We start from the raw sequence: 21,592 nt of genomic DNA, 5'->3' as shown, positions 1-21,592 counted from the left end.
TTGGATTGCCAGGAACAACAAGGACAATCAGTTCACACGCGTCTTAAATTCAGTAAAGATAACGTTTTGTTTTAATTAGATTAGGAAATGAGACACTTAAAGTAGTAAAGGAGTTTTGCTATTTAGGGAGTAAAATAACTGATGATGGTCGAAGTAGAGAGGATATAAAATGTAGACTGGCAATGGCAAGGAAATCGTTTCTGAAGAAGAGAAATTTGTTAACATCGAGTATAGATTTAAGTGTCAGGAAGTCGTTTCTGAAAGTATTTGTATGGAGTGTAGCCATGTACGGAAGTGAAACATGGACGATAACTAGTTTGGACAAGAAGAGAATAGAAGCTTTCGAAATGTGGTGCTACAGAAGAATGCTGAAGATAAGGTGGGTAGATCACATAACTAATGAGGAGGTATTGAATAGGATTGGGGAGAAAAGAAGTTTGTGGCACAACTTGACTAGAAAAAGGGATTGGTTGGTAGGACATGTTTTGAGGCATCAAGGGATCACAAATTTAGCATTGGAGGGCAGCGTGGAGGGTAAAAATCGTAGAGGGAGACCAAGAGATGAATACACTAAGCAGATTCAGCAGGATGTAGGTTGCAGTAAGTACTGGGAGATGAAGAAGCTTGCACAGGATAGAGTAGCATGGAGAGCTGCATCAAACCAGTCTCAGGACTGAAGACCATAACAACAACAACAACAACGTTTTGTGTAGCATGGTTTGATGCAGCACCAACAAACTTTGCCGTAGAAGTACGTGATGCATTCAGAGTCATATATCTCAGGGGCTGGTTTGGAAGGAGATATCCAATTGCACGGTCACCACCTCGCTCACTTCGTTTTTCACCCCTTGCTTTTTTTTGGGGGAGGGGGCGCCTGAGGAGCCTCATGTACGTGACACCGATTGCCGTCGAAGAAACACTTCCCGTCAGGATACTAACAGTGCCTGATGAGATTCGTGCATGCCTGGTGTACGTGGTATAGTGCACCAGTATTTTCTACGAAGATGTTATGCATGTATCGATTGTGGTGGTCGTCATTTTGAACACATTCTGTAATGTAGTACATTGTTGAGTAAATAATACACTGACATGGTGAACTTAAGGTGTTTGTTGTTCCATACGTTCCACAACTTTCACTGGCTTAGGATTACTTACAAGGCCTTAAGTTCCTGTTCCAAAGCTGTTGTACCCGCTAAGACAAAAAAAAAACAAAAAAAAACGAAGCACCACGAAGGAATTATCCTTATGGAGCTGAAATCGGTAGATCTTATGTACGCGTAAAGACAAACTAATTATTTCAATGTCAGAAAAATTGGATAAGTTATTCAGGAGAAAGAGTTTCACAAATTGACTAAGTCAGTAAAACATAGGTCCGCCTGTGGACCTTATACAAGCAGTTCGGCTTTGCACTGATTGACAGAGTTATTGGACGTCCTCCTGAGGGATATCGTACCAAATTCTGTCCAGCTGGCGAGTTAGGCCGTCAAATTCCCGAGAAGGTTGGAAAGCCTTACTCATGAAGCTCCAAACGTTCTCAGTTTGAAAGAGATCCAGCAACGTTGCTGGCGAAGGTAGCGTTTATCAAGCAGGAAGACAAGCAGTAGGAATTCACGCCGTGCGCGGATGGGCATTATCTTGCTGAAATGTAAGCCGAGAATGGCTTGCCATGAACGGCAACCAAAATGGAGCGTAGAATATCGTCGACATACTGGTGTGCTGTAAGGGTGCCAAGAAAAAGAAACAAAGGGGTCCTACTTTGAAAAGAAGTGGCAACCCAGACCATCACAACTAGTTGTTGGGTTGCATGGCGTGCGGCAGTCAAGTTTGTGTCCCACCGCTGTCTGGAGTGTCTCCAGACACGTCTTCAGCTTGGAATCTTATTGAATCGCGTAGAATTGTCTTCAGTGATGACTCCCGCTTCGAAGAGATCTCTCGATGACCAGAAAAGACGTGTCTGGAGTCGCCCCGGACGGCTGTGTGATACCAACCCGACTGAGGCCCGCCATACGACCTGACGACCAGGAGTGATGATCTAGAGTGTCACTTCATTTCATAGCAGGCCTCCTTTGTTTGCGATTCGCGGCATCCTTAAAGCACTGCGGTACGTAAACGATATTCTAGGTACCATTTTTGTTGCCGTTTATCGTAAGCCATCCTGGGCTTACATTTTTGCAAGATAATGCTCGCCTGCGCAATTCAGGGGTTTCTATTGCTTTTATTCGTGCTCGCCAAACCCTACCTTGGCGAGCAAGGTAACTGTACCCCTCCCCAACTGAGAACGTTTGGAGCATTACAGGCAGGGCTCTCCAATCATCTCGGGGCTTTGACGATCTAACGTGACAATTTGACACTATATCCCTCAGGAGGCCGGCCGAAGTGGCCGTACGGTTAAAGGCGCTACAGTCTGGAACCGCAAGACCGCTACGGTCGCAGGTTCGAATCCTGCCTCGGGCATGGATGTTTGTGATGTCCTTAGGTTAGTTAGGTTTAACTAGTTCTAACTTCTAGGGGACTAATGACCTCAGCAGTTGAGTCCCATAGTGTTCAGAGCCCATCCCTCAGGAGGATGTCCACAACTCTGTCAATGAATGCCAAGCCGAATAACTTCTTGCGTAAGGTCCAGAGGTGGACCGACGCTCTGTTGACTTACTCAATTTGTGAAGCTCTTTTGGAAATTTGTGGTAAGGTCTTATGGGACCAAACTGCTGAGGTCTTCGGTCCCTAAGCTTACACACTACTTAATCTAACTTAAACTGACCTACGCTAAGGACAACACACACACACATGCCCGAGGGAGGACTCGAACCTCCGGCGGGGGGACCCGCGCGGACCATGACATGGCCCCCTAGACCGCTCGGCTACCTCGCGCGGCCTTGTGAAGCTCTATCTACTGAATAAATCATCCAATTTTTCTGAAACTGTAATCATTAGTTTGTCGGTAAATCTACATCACATCTCCCGATTTCGGTTCCATTCGGATAACTCATTCGACCTCTGTGGGAATCTCAGAGTAGCGAACATAGAGTCAATGGACAGGGGCTGCGGATAGATGAAGCTCGGTGGGAATGTGGTCGTGCGGTAGCGTTCTCGCTTCCCACTCCCGGGTTCCCGGGTTCGAGTCCCGGCGGGGTCAGGGATTTTCTCTGCCTCGTGATGGCTGGGTGTTGTATGATGTCCTTAGGTTAGTTAGGTTTAAGTAGTTCTAAGTTCTAGGGGACTGATGACCATAGCTGTTAAGTCCCATAGTGCTCAGAGCCATTTGAACCATTTTTTGATAGCGCAGTGGTGAACGCATCTGCTAGTAAACAGAAGATTCCGGGTCCTAATCCAGGTCCAGCACTTATTTTCACTCGTCGCTGCTGATCTCGCGTAGTGCTCCCCCCTGCAGCTGACAGCACTGATCCCCATCAATTTACGTACTTGTAATAATTCTAACTCGTGTTGAATTTGGATGGATACAGCAGATGAAAGTGGTTTCAGCTTCAAACGAATTTAAATAGTTAATTTGAATTGTGTCGCTTTATGTACATAAAAACAGAAATGTTTCAGTCATTCCGTAGGAAATTTAACAACACGCATTTACTCAGAAGAAATTCCGTGCTTACCTTGCCTTGTGTTCACCTCTTTTTTAACCGGCGGCTCTTTATCTTCAGGTGGTCCACTCGCCGTGTAGCTCAGATGGTTTCCATTACACTCGATCACCTCTGCGAACAAAAGAGCTGTTTATTACATTTGTATTTAAAAGTGCAGCGCTATGAAATAATTCTTAGTAATAACTTCTACATCAGTGAGCTCGTCTCTGGAATTTCACCTTAAAATAAGAGAACTGTTGTAAGCGGAAGACAGTATCCAAATGAAATGAAATTTGTGTTGCAGGATGAGGATACCGACGACACGAAATAATTTCAATACTTACTGTACAATGCATCGACAACCTGCTATTCATTGTGAATAGAGTTAGCTAATCCGATTCAGTTTTACGGAGTTGATTAATTACTTTTCCGATCAAATATACACATGGCTTTCAGTCATATCTACTTATCAAGAGCAGAGAACTTTTTTAAAGAATTCACTCTCAATTGTCACGTTTGGGAGTTGAACGAGTATAAACAAAAGCATGTCCAGTCACCCGCCAGGGTGGCCGAGAGCTCTAATGCGCGGCTTCCTGGACTCGGGTAGGCGCGCCGGCCCCGGATCGAATCCGCCCGGTGGGTTAACGACGAGGGCCGGTATGCCGGCCAGCCTGGATGTGGTTTTTAGGCGGTTTTCCACATCCCGCTTGGTGAATACCAGACTGGTCCCCACGTTCGGCCCCAGTTACACGGCTCACAGACATTCCGTCCTGGGGGGTTCAGGGTGGCATCAGGAAGGGCTTCCGGCCACCATCTGCCATTAACACTGCCAAATCCGTCATAACAAAGCCGACCCCGCGTTGGAGCGGGACAAAGGCCCGAGAAAGAAAGAAAAGCAAAAGTATGTCCAATCCGAGCACTATACCTGACGCATTTCGGACGTACGCTTGAAGGCAGACGAGAAATATTTGAGGGTCAGCAATTATGTTAAAGAAGAGCCACATTATCAACGAGAGCTGTGGATTAAATAAGAAATTACACCTTCTGAGACTTTCATCACCAAAATAAGCAATTACATATTGAACGAATGTTGCTGAACTCGAGCTCTTGACAAGATCCACAATGTGTGACTTCCAGTTCAAGGTCTGATGAATAAGAACGGCCATGAATTTTCAGCATTCAGTATCACGTATTTCCTTTCCATTGTGCGTTGTTGATGTTTATGGCGATATATCCTATATTTTGCAGGAGTGAATGAACGGTGTTTCTTTTTTGTAAATAGAGTGATGGACGATTTTTAAACCACAAACCGATAATTTTTGTGAATGTTCCATTTATCTTTCTTTCTGCTGTTGTATCTATATTGCATTTGATTATGATGCTTGCATCATCCGAAAAGAACATTTCAGAAGATCAAAACAAACTGAAAAACAATGTAGAAAAAATGTCTGAATGGTGCGAAAAGTGGCAGTTGACCCTAAATAACGAAAAGTGTGAGGGCATCTAGATGAGTGCGAAAAGGAACTCGTTAAACTTCGGTTACACGATGAATCAGTCTAATCTAAAAGCCGTAAATTCAACTACATACCTAGGTATTACAATTACGAACAACTTAAATTGGAAAGAACACATAGTAAATGCTGTGGGGAAGCCTAACCAAAGACTGCGTTTTATTGGCAGGTCACTTAGAAAATGTAACAGACCTACTAAGGAGACCGCCTACACTACGCTTGTCCGTCCTCTTTTAGAATACTGCTGTGCGGTGTGGGATCCTTACCAGGTAGGACTGACGCAGTACATCGAAAAAGTTCAAAGAAAGGCAGCCCGTTTGGTATTATCGCGAAATATGGGAGAGAATGTCACAGAAATGATACAGGATTTGGGCTGGAAACCATTAAAAGAGAGGCGGTTTTCGTTGCGACGGAATCTTCTCACGAAATTCCAATCATCAGCTTTCTCCTCCGAATCCGAAAATATTTTGTTGACACAGACCTACATAGGGCGGAACGATCACCACGATAAAAGAAGAGAAATCAGAGCTCGTACGGAAACATATAGTTGTTCTTTCTTTCCGCGCGCTATACGAGATTGGAATAATAGAGAATTGTGAAGGTGGTTCGATGAACCCTCTGCCAAGCACTTAAATGTGATTTGCACAGTATCCATGTGATGTAGATGCGAGCTTATTTCACTCTTTTTCGGAATTCTTTGAGGTGAAAAGTTTCACACATTGTTAAACACATGGCTGAGTAACTCGAATCACAGCTCTGTTCGCTGCCAATGTGCCACAAAAGAGCGTCAGTAGAAATTCTACGCCCGTCCATTTTCGTGAACATAGTGTTTGGTTTTCGAGCCAAATAAAGCAGACAACCTGCCGGTGGAGAGCACAGAGAGCACAAAATCACGTTAACCAGCTAGTCCCGTGTGTTGCCAGCGATATGTCTCGTGACTCGGAATATCCCATCTGCGTGCACGTAGACGTTAGTTGCCTAGTCCCCTGTGCTGACGGCTTAATAATCTGTCATCGTAATGTGTCCGCTCTCTGTTTGACTGTCGCCGGCCATAACGGGCAAGTAAGCGTTCTGCAGCTGAGGAGCCCAGAGATGGACTGCCTTCTCCTCTCTGGAAAAAGGTTGTCACCTTAAACCGAATTCGCCACACAGATACGGCTATCAATTAAGTATCGAACCGAAAAAGACAGAGCATGTAACGGGGATTGTCTAGCAGTTAGTGTATCCAGATTCATTTGTCGTGAAATCTTAAAATATTTTCAGCGTTCGCCTCTGTTCTACTTGCGGCTGAAAATGTGAGGTGGCTCTAAATTCTAAAGGCTTACATGAAAGTAAAATAATATGCTGGGTAGCCCTGAACCCCGCCGACAAAACTTCGAAGGTTTTTCAGGAGTATTTTCTGCATAGTTTGGTACGATGGACCCTTTCTCCGGTGGATCGTTACAGAGTAATTTCATTTCGTTTGATTTCTTACCTCAGTTTATCTTTACATTTGCACACCAGTGCAAATGTCGACGGTATGTGCTGTGTGTCTTGCCTGGAAACAAACTTGTTCCATTCATTTACGGTACTTGAAGTTGATAATAGTAATGCTCAATTTTTCTTCGCCCTCTCCTTGCATTTAGCACTGCTCGCTTTTGTCTCGGGCCTGCTTTTCCGGCAGTGTCAGATATACGTTAAGTGATACACAGCAGAACAGATTCGTTTACTGATGAGGAGCTGGCCAATATGTAATACGCATGTGTGTTCACTGAATGAAAAGGCAGAGGGGAGACGACAATCTGTTGAACTGTTCCCGCAGAGACGGCATCCACATCACAGCCTGCGTGCTTTGTACGAGATTTTTTGCAGTTCTCTGTGTTCTGTATTGTACGTTTTAGTCATCACACAGTACCGCCTTTTTCACTGTTGTAGAGATACGAAGACTGTCTAAAAAGTATACGACCTTTGATTTTCTCACGCAAAATACAGACGATAGCGCGGCGCCACTGTACACAGTAAAGGAAGAGACCTTCATGCGCATGAGTGAATTTTGTCAGTCGCTGCCTGTCGGTCTCTGAGTGAGATGCTACACAACGTGTTCGTCGGATTACCGATTCTCTTAAGATGACAACGTGTTGAGCAAAGATACTGCATCAAATTTTGTCAAAAGCTTGGTGAATCTCAAAGCGAAACAATTCGCAAGATTCAGCAGGTGTTTGGACAAGATGCGATGGGTGTAACACAAATTAAGGAGTGGTTCAACCGACCAAAAATGGACGCACATCAGCAGAGAGTGACCAGCAGGCCCCAAACTGTTCGGAGTGCAGCTGTTGTTGAGAGGGTGCAAAATTTGGCGATGGCAGATCGTCGATTGACCGTGCAGGAGATTGCCCAAGAGGTTGGAGTGAGTAAAGATTCTGCACATGCAGTTTTGCGTGATGATTTGAACATGCACCGAGTGGATGCGAAATTCGTGCCCAAGTTGTTGTCGCCGGAACAAAAAGACCGGCGTTTTGACGTTGGACAGGATCTTCTGGACGCCACCAATACTGATCCTAGGTTTATGAACACCGTGATTACTGGAGATGTGTCATGGGTGTACGGGTACGACCCAGAAACAAAAAGACAGTCGTCGCAATGGAAGCACCCGAGTCTCCAAGGCCGAAGAAAGTGCGGCAGGTGCGAAGCAAAATCAAGGTGATGCTGACTGTCTTCTTTGATGTCCGTGGAACTGTGCATCACGAATGCGCACCAGAAGGACAAACAGTGACAAAGGAGTACTATCAAGATGTTCCCCGGCGACTCCGTGACGCAGTTCGGCGCAAAACATCAGACATGTGGACGGCGAAAAACTGGCAACTGCATCACGACAACGCCCCCGCACATTCATCCCATTTGATCCAAAATATCTTGGCCAAACATGGAATCACAGCCGTTCGCCAACCTCCTTACTCTCCAGAAATGGCTCCTTGCGACTTCTGGTTGTTTCCAAAATTAAAGACGCCACCGAAAGGATCCCGTTTGAGAGTAGAGAAGAGGTAATGTGGAACACGACGACGGAGCTGAACACCATTCCAAAAGAAGACTTCCAGAGGTGTTACCAGCATTGGAAGGATCGGTGGGCTAAGTGTGTGCAAGCACAAGGGGCCTACTTTGAAGGCCCAATCCCGTCAGGTATTCGAGATATTTTTTCTGGTCAAAAGTCGGATACTTTTTAGACAGGCCTCCAATTTTCACAGAAGCAAAAGTACGAGGGAATCCAAAAAGTAAGTTACAGATTATTATGGCAAAGTGAAGCAGATAAATGACGCTATGTTTTAACATAATCAACAAGTCTCTGTAAACAACAGTCGGAACGTTCTACCAATCGTTGAATTCCTCAATGGCAGTGCCTAGGTTGGCTGGACATTCCCGTCTGTCGCCGATGTCGATGGCTGTAGCTCCTCCTCAGCATCCTCCACGTCTGTGTGGCCTTCATCCAATTGTTGATACCACTTTCTAAGGCTGTACGTGACATTGCGTTTGTGCATATACAGTCTGAATTTCTCGGTGAATCTGCATCCGTCTTAGACGTTTTGCCCACAGGAATTGTACTGTCCCGCGTACTTCAACTTTGGAGCACGTTTCCAGTTGCAGCGTCATTTGACTCGCACACAGCACCATCCTCAGGACATCCCCTGGTACGCAGTCTCGTCACACTCGCTTCCCAAGTACATGTGTCAAATACCAGAATATACTTAAGTACAATGATATCCAGAAGTAAAGCAACAATTGGAAATTTTGCAAGATTGGGTTTATTTTGCCACAAAACAGTATAGCGTGATGGTAAAGAAGAAACAATGTAAAGAATACAGAGCTTAATCAACTGCAACATCCATAACATTATTGAAAACTGTACACTACTGGCCATTAAAATTGCTACACCACGAAGACGACGTGCTACAGACGCGAAATTTAAATGACAGGAAGAAGATGCTGTGATATGCAAATGATTAGCTTTTCAGAGCATCCACACAACGTTGGCGCCGGTGGCGACACCTACAACGTGCTAACATGAGGAAAGTTTCCAACCGTTATCCGTACCGCACCACAACTGCGTCTGCAGGAAACTCAGCATATCTACTCTTCTGAAACGACCTTGCCGGGGTCCATATGTGTAAATTACTTTTTTATGTCACCTCCTAATTGAAGTAACAAACCGAATAAACAGTAATGACATTACGGTTCTGTAACAAGCCACTGGTACAAATGGCTCTGAGCACTATGGGACTTAACATCTATGGTCATCAGTCCCCTAGAACTTAGAACTACTTAAACCTAACTAACCTAAGGACACCACACACATCCATGCCCGAGGCAGGATTCGAACCTGCGACCGTAGCAGTCGCGCGGTTCCGGACTGAGCGCCTAGAACCGCGAGACCACCGCGGCCGGCAAGCCACTGGTCACCTCATACCAAAATACTAAGAAAATATCCTAATAAAATTATAACCAGCCGGCCAGTTGCCATGGATAAAGAAATTCTTTACCTAGGTTTCGACAAATATAAATTTGTGTTCTTCAGAAGGTAGCAATTTTACATTAGTAAGGACTAATGTACCATCGCCGTTTTTACAATCGTCGGTATAGATCCATTTGTCAAAAGTGAAAGATGGCCCTAGAATTAGGGTTTGTCACGTAAATACAAAATAGTTCATGGATCTTGCAGAGCTCACAAGCGACTCAAATTTATATTTGTCGAAACCTAGGTAAAGAATTTCTTTATCCATTGCAACTGGTTGGCTGATTATAATTTTATTACGTGGAACCGTTGCTGTTGTGCAGCTATGTTCAAAATATTGAACAAAATATCCCTGAACAACCTCCGAAATTTTATAGGTTGAGCTTGGGTTCCCCTTCACGCTAATCTCTCGGTCATATACACTCTTATTTATATACGTGTGGTGTCTGTTCTTTCGAATATAAGCCATTCTTCATTCTGCAGCCAAACATATACATGAGAAAATGAAATAAAATTTGGACGTCGTCCTCAACTGGGGACTGAATTGAATTCAATGGCAAGAAATAAAAATCTGTGCCGAACTGGGACTCGAACCCGGATTGCCCATTATACGCGAGGGGTCCCTTTGACCTCTTTTTTTTATTTTTTCAATGATATCATTTTGTTCGTCATTGTTCGCTGCATTTCTTCGGGATGGACGTCCCATGACACCCGTTGAAGTTCATCGATGACTTTTTTTTTAATTACAGAAGGCAACTATCCCTCTGACCGAACACGCTGAGGTACCGTGCCAGCTGCCGCTTCGGCTATCTGAGTACGCTTTCCGTCCGGTCCAAACTCCCAAGCCGCGCGTGATTAGCCGAGCGGTCTAAGGCGCTGCAGTATGTATGTATGTGTGTGAAATCTTATGGGACTTAACCGCTAAGGTCATCAGTCCCTATGCTTACACACTACTTAACCTAAATTATCCTAAGGACAAACACACATATCCATGCCCGAGGGAGGACTCGAATCTCCGCCAGGACCAGCCGCACAGTCCATGACTGCAGCGCCTAAGACTGCTTGGCTAATCCCGAGCGGCTAAAGCGCTGCAGTCATGGGCTGTGCGGCTGGTCCCGGTGGAGGTTCGAGTCCTCCCTCGGGCATGGGTGTGTGTGTTTGTCCTTAGGATAATTTAGGTTAAGTAGTGTGTAAGCTTAGGAACTGATGACCTTAGCAGTTAAGTCCCATAAGATTTCACACACATTTGAACATTTGAACAAACTCCAACTTGTTGCAAAAAAAAATGGTTCAAATGGCTCTGAGCACTATGGAACTTAACATCTGTGGTCATCAGTCCCCTAGAACTTAGAACTACTTAAACCTAACTAACCTAAGGACATCACACACATCCATGCCAGGGGCAGGATTCGAACCTGCGACCGTAGCGGTCACGCGGTTCCAACTTGTTGCACACTAGTTACGTAGCACCCATGTCCACCATACTCATTGCTAGCCGCATCACGCTAGATTCCCGCAAAAGTTCAGAAGAGAGAGTGAAACCGCACTGAAATGACCTTATGGGCGTCGAGCCGTATACACGTATTAATATACCTTGCGGAAATCCAGCGTGATGCGACGAGCAATGAGTATGTTGGACAGGGGGCGCTGCGTAATTAGTGTGCGACAAGTTAGAATTTGGGTCGGAAGGAAAGCGTGCTCTGACAGCCGAAGCCGTTAACACATACGTGTTCGAATCCTGGTCCAGCACATACTTTCCCTTGTTGTCATTTAGTTCATTTTAATATCCAGTTGCGCGGTATGTCAGAATTTATTTCATTTCATCATTTAAATACATTACATTTAGTAAGTACCCAATCTAAAATGGTCTCCCAACATGTTCACTGAGTAATAAGCACAATGTTCAATACATTTACGTAAGAAATTGCCCTTTTTCCGCTACCCCTCTCCCTTCCACGAAACTAATATGACTTGCCCCAACTATATCCTGGATACATAGCTAAAGTCAAAGGATAGTTGTTGTGGCTACACGTGGCAAACGTGTGGCAAGTAGTTGTCCACGTACCTGGCTCCCGGGACCGCGCCCGCCGCCTCCTCTGCAGCAGTAGGTCCACCACGGTACCAGTCGCAACCAGCAAACCCATCGCGCTCACCGCCACGCTGCAACACAACACCCAATCTCAGCTGCACGTTCAAAATACGACATCGAACAGACAAGCACACAGGGTGTCCCAAATCTTCAGATTCAAAATTACTTCAATGGCAAACTATTAGAACTGAAAGTTTGTTTTACTCTATAGTCGCAGTTTATTTGTTTTGTCTACTAGCTACCGGTTTCGGTACACAGCACCATCCTCAGGACATCCCCTGGTACGCAGTCTCGTCACACTCGCTTCCGAAGTACATGTGTCAAATACCAGAATATACTTAAGTACAATGGTAATCCGAAGTAAAGCAACAATTGGAAATTTTGCAAGATTGGGTTTATTTTGCCACAAAACAGTATAGAGTGATGGTAAAGAAGAAACAATGTACAGAATACAGAGCTTAATCAACTGCCACATCCATAACATTATAGAATACTGTACACTACTGGCCATTAAAATTGCTACACCACGAAGATGACGTGCTACAGACGCGAAATTTAAATGACAGGAAGAAGATGCTGTGATATGCAAATGATTAGCTTTTCAGAGCATCCACACAACGTTGGCGCCGGTGGCGACACCTACAACGTGCTAACATGAGGAAAGTTTCCAACCGATTTCTCATACACAAACAGCAGTTGATCGGCGTTGTCTGGTGAAACGTTGTTGTGATGCTTCGTGTAAGGAGGACAAATGCGTACCATCACGTTTCCGACTTTGATAAAGGTCGCATTGTAGCCTATCGCGATTGCGGTTTATCGTATCGCGACACTGGTGCTCGCGTTGGTCGAGACCCAATGATTGTTAGCAGAATATGGAATCGGTGGGTTCAGGAGGGTAATACGGAACGCCGTGCTGGATCCCAACGGCCTCGTATCACTAGCAGTGGAGATGACAGGCATCTTATCCGCATGGCTGTAACGGATCGTGCAGCCACGTCTCGATCCCTGAGTCAACAGATGGGGACGTTTGCAAGACAACAACCATCTGCACAAACAGTTCGACGACGTTTGCAGCAGCATGGACTATCAGCTCGGAGACCATGGCTGCGGTTACCCATGAAGCTGCATCACAGACAAGAGCACTTGCGATGGTGTACTCAACGACGAACCTGGGTGCACGAATGGCAAAACGTCATTTTTTCGAACGAATCCAGGTTCTGTTTACAGCATCATGAAGGTCGTATCCGTGTTTGGCGACATCGCGTTGAACGCACATTGGAAGCTTGGAAGCGTGTATTCGTCATCTCCATACTGGCGTATCACTCGGCGTGATGGTATGGGGTGCCATTGGTTACACGTCTCGGTCACCTCTTGTTCGCATTGACGGCACTTTGAACAGTGGACGTTACATTTCAGATGTGTTACGACCCTTGGCTCTACCCTCCATTCGATCCCTGCGAAACCCTACATTTCAGCAGGATAATGCACGACCGCATGTTGCAGGTCCTGTACAGGCCTTTCTGGATACAGAAAATGTTCGACTGCTGCCCTGGCCAGCACATTCTCCAGATCTCTCACCAACTGAAAACGTCTGGTCAATGGTGGCCGAGCAACTGGCTCGTCACAATCCGCCAGTCACTACCCTTGATGAACTGTGGTATCGTGTTGTAGCTGCACGGGCAGCTGTACCTGTACGCGCCATCCAAGCTCTGTTTGACTCAATGCCCAGGCGTATCAAGGCTGTTATTACGGCCAGAGGCGGTTGTTCTGGTTCCTGATTTCTCAGGATCTATGCACCCAAATTCCATGAAAATGTAATCATATGTCAGTTCTAGTATAATATATGTGCCCAATGAATACCCGTTTATCATGTGCATTTCTTCTTGGTGTAGCAATTTTGATGGCCAGTGGTGTATTTCCCCTTTTTTTTCGACTTAACGGATTTGCACACACACTCTGGCAACAGGCTAATGTGCTCAGCATGGGGTGCGGCCACCTCTAGCACAAATACAGCCCTGACAACGACGGGACATGCTGTGAATGATATCATCGATCTCATGTTGAGCTAATAATGCCCATTCTTCCAGCATAGCAGCTCACAAGACTTGGAGAGTGGTTGGTGGATGCTGATGTGATGCAACCCATCTCCCTGGTGCATCCCAGATATATCCTATGGGATTCAAATCAGGAGAGCGAGCAGGACACGCCATGCATGCAATATCTTCCGTTTCCAAAAAACCTCAACCATTCGTGCTGTATGAGGTCAAGCATTATCGTCCATCAAGACGAAGTCTGGGCCCACAGCACCTCGCAACAACTATGCATGAGAGCCCAAGATCTCCTCACGGTACCTGACAGCAGTTAAATCTTGCTGATTGACCTGTACAATTTGATGAAGAGATGTTCGACTGGTGAACATAATCCTTGCCCACACCAATAGGGATCCTCCTCGATATCGGCCTCTTTCCACAATGTTTGTGGTCCCGCATTCGTGTGCCCTCCAGGTGCGAAACCGTCTAAAATCACTCTCCAAGCCGGCCGGAGTGGCCTTGCGGTTCTAGGCGCTACAGTCTGGAGCCGAGCGACCGCTACGGTCGCAGGTTCGGATCCTGCCTCGGGCATGGATGTGTGTGATGTCCTTAGGTTAGTTAGGGTTAATTGGTTCTAAGTTCTAGGCGACTGATGACCACAGAAGTTAAGTCGCGTAGTGCTCAGAGCCATTTGAACCATTTTTAATCACTCTTCAAACCAAATTGGGACTCATCTGTGACAAGAACATTGGTCCACCGTTCGACCGTCCAGATGGCATTTTGAGGCTCCTCTCTAGATGTTTCCTTTGGTGAAGACATGCCAGAGGTAAACAGACTCCAGGTCTGTAACAATAACAGCCACTCTGCTGAAGCCTTCTGTACATCATTTGTCTCGATACAGCACGTCCAGGGGATGCACGAGGTTAGATGTCAGTTGCAGTGCAGTACCTAGGCGGTACTGTCGTGCTGTTACAGCCAAATAACGGTCCACTCTCTCTGATGTGACACGTGTTCGGCCCTGTCCTGGTCTCTGGGATACAGTTTCTGTCTCCATAAACTGTCAGCTCATCCGAGAAACAATAGAACCATTCACATAAAGCCACCGAGTCACATCAGTTTAGCCGGCCGCTGTAGCTGAGCGATTCTAGGCGCTTCAGTCCGGAACCGCGCTGCTGCTATGGTCGCAGGTTCGAATCCTGCCTAGGGCATGGATGTCTGTGATGTCCTTAGGTTAGTTAGTTTTCAGTAGTTTTAAGTCTTGGGGACTGATGACCTCAGGTGTTAAGTCCCATAGTGCTCAGAGCCATTTGAACCATTTGAACCGGGAAATAAATTCTTTAATGATACCCATAAAATTTATTTTCCAAGCACTTACTTGATGAACATAAAGGAGAAATAGATGGGCGAGCCTTGGCTGTATCGTTGTTGATCTGGGGCAAGTTTTTAATTCGTCGAAAGGCATTGGATGACCTCTCAGGGGATGCTGACTATACTGTGGCTCTCATAATCATAGTGATCAGGCGAATTACCTCCTAAAACAGTTCTTGTACCATACCATATTCAGCAGTTAGTTGTCTTTGAACAGACGTTGCATTACATGGGTGTACAGCAAAAGATGTGGACGAGGTGGTCTAGTGGGTAGATCACTAGACTCCACCCCTGCGGATACCGGTTCAATCGTGAATAGGGGCGGGGAGTTTACATCACTCCAGGCCCTTCAGGATGACCCCCGGTCTCGTCAGCTTGCTGTCAAAATGAGTATTGGAGGTCTTCCCCAGGGATAAAAGGCGGCAGGAGCGAGAGGCCCACCGGCCTTCCCCCTCCTAGTGCCACAGGGAATACTCTTTATATAGATAAATGACATGCCACACTTGGTGAGCAGCAATACAATTTAGGCTGTTTGGTGTTCGGGAAGGTGTGGTCGTTGAGTGACTGTAGGAGTAGTATGAAAAATTTCTTGATAGTGTGATGAATGGCAGCTTGCTCTAAGTGTACAAAAATGTTAAGTTAATGCGAATGATTAGGAAAGCAATCTTTTAACGTTCAAATAGAGCATTAGTAGAGTGCAGCTTGACACAGTCACTTCGGTTAAATATCAAGGCGTAACGCTGCAAAGCGATATAAAATGGAATGAGCACGTCAGGTTGATAGTAGGGAAGGCGAATGCTCGACTTCGATTTATTGCAAAGGTTATGGGACAGTGTAGCTCATCCACAAAGGAGACGACGTATAGAACGTCATTCTTGAGTACTGTTCGCGGATTAAAGGAAGACATCGAAGCAATTCACAGGCGGGCTGCTAGATCTGTTTACCGGTAGGTTCGATCGGCACGCAAGTATTACAGAGATGCTTCGTGAACTCAAATGTAAATCGCTGGAGGAAGATGATGCTCTTTCCGCAGGGTACTATTGTGCAAATTTATATAACAGGCTTTTGAGGCCGTCTGCGGAATGATTCTACTACCGTCAACGTACATTTCACGTAAGGACGATGAAGGTAAGATACGAAAATAAGGGCTCGTACGGAGGATTTTAGACAGTCGTTTTCCCTCGCTCTATTTGCAAGTTGAACAGGGTAGATAATGACCAGTAGTGGTACAACGCACTCTCCGCCATGCGCAGTTCGGTGGTTTCCGCAGTATGTATGTAGATGTGGATGTAGAATAGAAAGACTGCACTCTACCCGCCTTCAGGCCGATAGTCCAGTCACACGCTTGCGCCAAAGACTTCCAGAGAGCGAAACGAAAAAACTGCAACCTATGCACGTCTCGAGGGTTGTGTGAAACTTGTTTTGAGCAGTTTATTAATACGCAGGTCAGGATGAAACGGTTAACGTAGAGGGGCATAAATACCGGTTTGTTTAAATTTTCTAGATGTTTTCCTTAAGTCTGGTGCTCCTTCTCCAAAATCCACAGCGCTAGGTAGTCACTGTATAGTTCCCTGCACTTTTAAATCATCACTGCTGACTGTGTCCGCCACATGTTTGCACAGGAGTGGCATCCTGGATTTGTTATGTATACTGACAGAGCTTCTCTCCAATCAGCACTTTTCTATATGGTGAGTTAAGAGACCTGAACTGAGAAATGGGACGAAGGGAGACAAGGAGAACAGATCAAAATAATGTTCAAATGGCCCTGAGCACTATGGGACTTAACATCTGTGGTCATCAGTCCCCGAGAACTTAGAACTACTTAAACCTAACTAACCTAAGGACATCACACACATCCATACCCGAAGCAGGATTCGAATCTGCGGCCGTAGCAGTCGCGCGGTTCCGGATTGAGCACCTAGAACCGCTCGGCCACCGCGGCCGGCACAGAACAGAACATACTGTATTTGAAGTTATAAGACGTTTAACATAGTCTGACAGATAGTGACTCCAAGAATGCAACAGACTGATTCAATCATGAGCAAAAATTGTTGAAGTGAGCAAGAGATCGTTCAGCCTCCAGCGCGGAACGCATGTTTCCGAACCCGCTGAGTTAGCATCGCCGGGTCGTCGCCAGCGCGAGTCAGCGGAATAAAAGTAGGTCTTTCTACCAGCTGGAGGGTCGTTGTTGATGTTGGGTGTCAGCCACCGGACTTCTGCGTCGCATATGGAGGGGGGGGGGGGGGGGGGTGAGGGGTGGAGAGGGCAGTATTGGGGGGCAGCCTGCAAGGAAGGTGACTGCTACAATCTAACATGATTTGAATAAAGTTAAGTAAATCAACGCTAAGTTCTAGGGGACTGATGACCACAGATGTTAAGTCCCAGTCAATGCTGATCACCTGCTCGCCCTTAGAACCTCACACTCACACCGCCACCCATCCTGACCAGTAAAACACCTTATGCAGCCTAAATGTTAATCGCTTATATATTGAAGCACAGCCAACTGGAGACCTAGAAACGACGGAGAGGCTCCGTCCCTGCCGCAGCCGCAGTGGTCCACAACCCCACGACGACTACCGCTATCCACTTCACCCCTCCGTGGTCCACGTCAAACCAAACGGTGGTGTACGCATACATGGAGAACTTTGCTCATCAATCGCTGACATAATGCAGCTGAGGCAGAATAAGGGGAACCAGCCCGCATTCGCCGAGGCAGATGGAAAACCGCCTAAAAACCATCCACAGACTGGCCGACTCACCGGACCTCGACACAAGTCCGCTGGGCGGATTCGTGCCGGGGACCAGGCACTCCTTCCCACTCCAGAAAGCCGTGCGTTAGACTGCACGGCTAACCGGGTGGGCATACACAGTGATACTGGGAAACTTCTGATCAAATAGTATACTTCCCTTTTGGAAAAAACGACATTTGGTCTGCGGAGTGCGTGATTGATTCTTTTGTATTTTTTTTTATTTATAGACGCAATCACATGTTTATGACACAGTCATAACCGGTTTCGGCCATGCAATGACCATCTTCAGATTGTAAAGGCGGCATACACTGAACACAGGTTCATGCGTTGTCAAACTGCATTACATACATGCAACGCCTCCAGCTGGCATTCAGTATTGTGGTGGTCGTTGGTCGGAATGTTTTGGCTCGTCAGTAGTGCTGTGAAACTACCGCAGGCTTCTGTAGACTGTCATAAGTAAGCGTAGACTACGGTAATTTTCCTAGTAGCCCTGCTCAGTTGAGATCGGAACTGTGTTACCTGTACATCAGGTGTGTTGCATACCTATCAGGCGTCACCTAATTTCAATCGCTTTGTCTGCATATGCGACCAATGTCTTACTAGATTCCCGTAGAAACTGCAAACGATGAACCGTCTATAAACTGAGTATGGGTATACAAAGGACTGCCTAACCTATCGAACATGATTGTTCTACATAGTTGTCCTCCTGTTTCTTACTTAAAAAGCAGTATTTGCAGCAAAACTGAAATTGTGAATGTTTCACTCAGGTTTTATTCGAAAATCGTTGATTTGCAACGGGAAACAGAGGGATGTTGTAGTAAAAAAAAAAAAAAAAATTACAGATTTATAATATAGTGCTACAAAATGCAATTTCCTAAAAAAAAGGTAAAATAAAAAAAACGCAAATATATGAAACACCGCTTCAGTACTTCGTCGAGCTTATACAAAATATGTTTCTGTTATTGATAAACAACTTTTGACTTATCAGTAACAAGAGGAAATTCTTGTCTTTGGCCATGATGTAGAACGTTCCATTCAGTAAAAGATAGCAATAAGTGTGTAGATTTTTTATGTTCCTGCGCGTAAACTGTACCTGCACGAAGAGTAATTGCTTTGGTTAAAAGGAAGAGTAGAAGTTACACAATCGACTAATATTTGTTACTTATAAAATGCAATTTATATTTTTCAACGACATAAAATACACAATGGACTAACACTGAAAGACGCGCGGTTCTGATTATGTGCAAAACAAACAAACAATAAACAAGGAGAAGTTGTCTGCTCACAGTTTCTCTCTTACACGTTCATCTTTGTTTCTTTCCCCGTTAACCCTACCAATTCTACAGACAATCCTACCATACATCATTTATGTACTGTATCAAGACTACCGAACCGTGGTTTTGGTAGAGAGTAACTCTACTCACCAATGTATGTCACACAGATAAAATCGCTACCGCTCTGCGAATTCGTCCTCCACATTGCCGGTGAGATTTTATCTTAAATAAATGATAATTAATTGTAACCCTCAGCTGCCGACAGGTGTTGCTGATATACCTCGATGGGGACAGGTGAAAATGTGTGCCCCGAGCGGGACTCGAACCCGGGATTTCCTGCTTACATGGCAGACGCTCTATCCATCTGAGCCACCGAAAACACAGATGAATAGCGCGACTGCAGGGACTTATCCGTTGCACACTTCCCGTGAGACCCACATTCCCAACTGTCCACAATCTACATACGTAAACCACCTAATCGATATTTGCCCATCCACTCATTACCCGCGCACACTAAGGTGACGATGGGTCGAGAGAAGCGTCCGATCCCACGCGTCGGCTTTGACCCGTGACGTACGGGTGTTGTCGTGTGTGACGTCGTGACGGCGAGGAGTTTGGTTTGTGAGTGTGGTGTGTTTGTAGATGTCGTCGTGTTGTGGTTTGTTGTGCTCTCTGGTGGTATGTTCAGGGTTTTCGTTTGTGTGGTGTAATGGGCTCAGTTTGCTTTTGCTCATTATCCAGGATTGTTCGAGTGTCGGCTATGTTTGTAGTGGAATTCGTTTCAGTGAGTTAACGATTTTTTGTGAAGGTTAATTTAGTGTTGTTCGCTGTACATCGTGTGGTAATTTTAGTAAAATTAATCGGTTGTTGTTTTTGTTTAGAAATGGATATGACGGATAAAATTAACAGTGCGCAGGTCAAGGGAAGTGTTCGATCCCAATGTGTGGCTGTGTATGTTGATATTGGTATCAGGAGATGTTTTTGAGATATATAGGCCAAGGGAAGTGTTTGATCCTAATTTATGGGATCGGGAGCTGCTGTTGAGCTGTATAGGTCAAGGGAAGTGTCCGATTCCAGATGATATTGTGTTTAGTGGTATTTGGGGAGTTTTGTGATGTCGGTTTTTTTCGGGGTTTTGTATGGGGGTGGGTGTCTAAATTTGTTTATATTTAGTTTGCCCGCACCTAAAAACACCCCATTTCTCGAGCTTGTCCCGTTAGTGCCATTAGACTTTTTGTGGAAAGTGTGTGTGTTTGTCGATGTATTTTCGCCCTCATAATGTGTACGTACCGACTTTATATGCGCCATATTGGAATCGTGGTTTATGGTCGTTTCCACCATATTTGTGACACATGGGTCAAAGCAGACGGGCGGGATCGGACGCTTCCGTATTTCCGAGACGATTCCCGTAAGATTTCGGGGAACCTGTGCGCATTCACACAGACGAAGGTCAATGGCTGGGTAGCCTTTAACTATATAGATTAAGATAGTAACTGTTTTCGAAAGAACAGAGACCACTGATGACCGTGCAGCTTCACTAGAATAAATGATCATTAATTGAAACCCTCAGCTGCGGACAAGTGTTGTTGATATACCTCGATGGGGACAGCTGAGGTATATCAACAATACATGTCGGCAGCTGAGGGTTTCAATTAACTATCATTTATTCTAGAGAAGTTGCACGGTCATCAATGGTATCTGTTCCTTCGAGAACAGTTACTATCTTCATTTATCTTAAATGTTTGGGACAGCCTGTATAGCTCTGCCTCGAGCGTTAGGAGTACGCAGCAGAGAGAAGCGCGAGTGCTTACCAGAGGCAGTAGAAGGCGGGCAGCGTCCAGAAGGAGAAGCGCGGGTCGGGGACTGGCCGCACGCGCTGCAGGGACGCAGAGGGTACCAGCGCCGCCGACAGCAGAGCCGACGCGTTGTCCGAGCAGGCCGCGGGCAGGCACAGCCCCAGTCGCAGCTGCCGCGTCTGCCAAAAATACATGTCTCACTCTACTGCTTACATGCTCTGCCTGAATCGCATTCTGATTCTGAAATGGATTCAGTGCACTGAAATGAAATATGTAGGTCTATAGGGAACGGTGTAGAGGGGTGGGGGAGGTGAAGTCGAGGGAGATGCAACGACATGAAATGATATCGGTGTAAACTATTCAGATAGGCCGGACAGCCAATGTAATCATCCCCCAGTTATAACTGAAAAAATTTGCTTTGCTGCTTGCTTTTAAATTCTTTCATTGCTACTAATGAGGAAAACGATAGTATTCTCTCCTTAAAGGATTAAATTTAAGTATCTGAAGATGGTATCTCATCTTTCGGACATGTCCGAAAGAACAGATATCATTTTCATATAGTTAAGGCTAACCGGCCATTGACCTTCTTGTTCTGTGCTGGCCGAGCGGTTCTAGACGCTTCAGTCCGGAACCACGCGGCTGCCACGGTCGGAGGTTCGAATGCTCCCTCGGGCATGGATGTGTGTAATGTCCTTAGGTTAGTTAGGTTTAAGTAGTTC

General features: G+C 45.6%; 1 protein-coding gene across 1 annotated transcript in view; it reads right to left on the bottom strand.

Annotated features, from left to right (window-relative positions):
* Positions 1-21,067, bottom strand: part of LOC124722222 (nose resistant to fluoxetine protein 6-like) — a 96,149-nt gene extending 75,082 nt beyond the window's left edge. The window contains exons 1-3 of the mRNA XM_047247416.1: positions 20,889-21,067; positions 11,632-11,726; positions 3,606-3,704 (exon numbers count right to left, since the gene is read on the bottom strand). Of these exons, the coding sequence (XP_047103372.1) occupies positions 3,606-3,704; positions 11,632-11,726; positions 20,889-21,067 (373 nt within the window). The remainder of the gene's footprint in view (positions 1-3,605; positions 3,705-11,631; positions 11,727-20,888) is intronic.
* Between the last annotated feature and the right edge of the window lie 525 nt (positions 21,068-21,592).

The sequence above is a fragment of the Schistocerca piceifrons genome, chromosome X (assembly GCF_021461385.2).
Source record: "Schistocerca piceifrons isolate TAMUIC-IGC-003096 chromosome X, iqSchPice1.1, whole genome shotgun sequence".
Classification (NCBI taxonomy): domain Eukaryota; kingdom Metazoa; phylum Arthropoda; class Insecta; order Orthoptera; family Acrididae; genus Schistocerca; species Schistocerca piceifrons.
The sequence above is the reverse complement of the archived record's forward strand: the minus strand, read 5'-3'. Positions and strand labels throughout refer to the sequence as shown.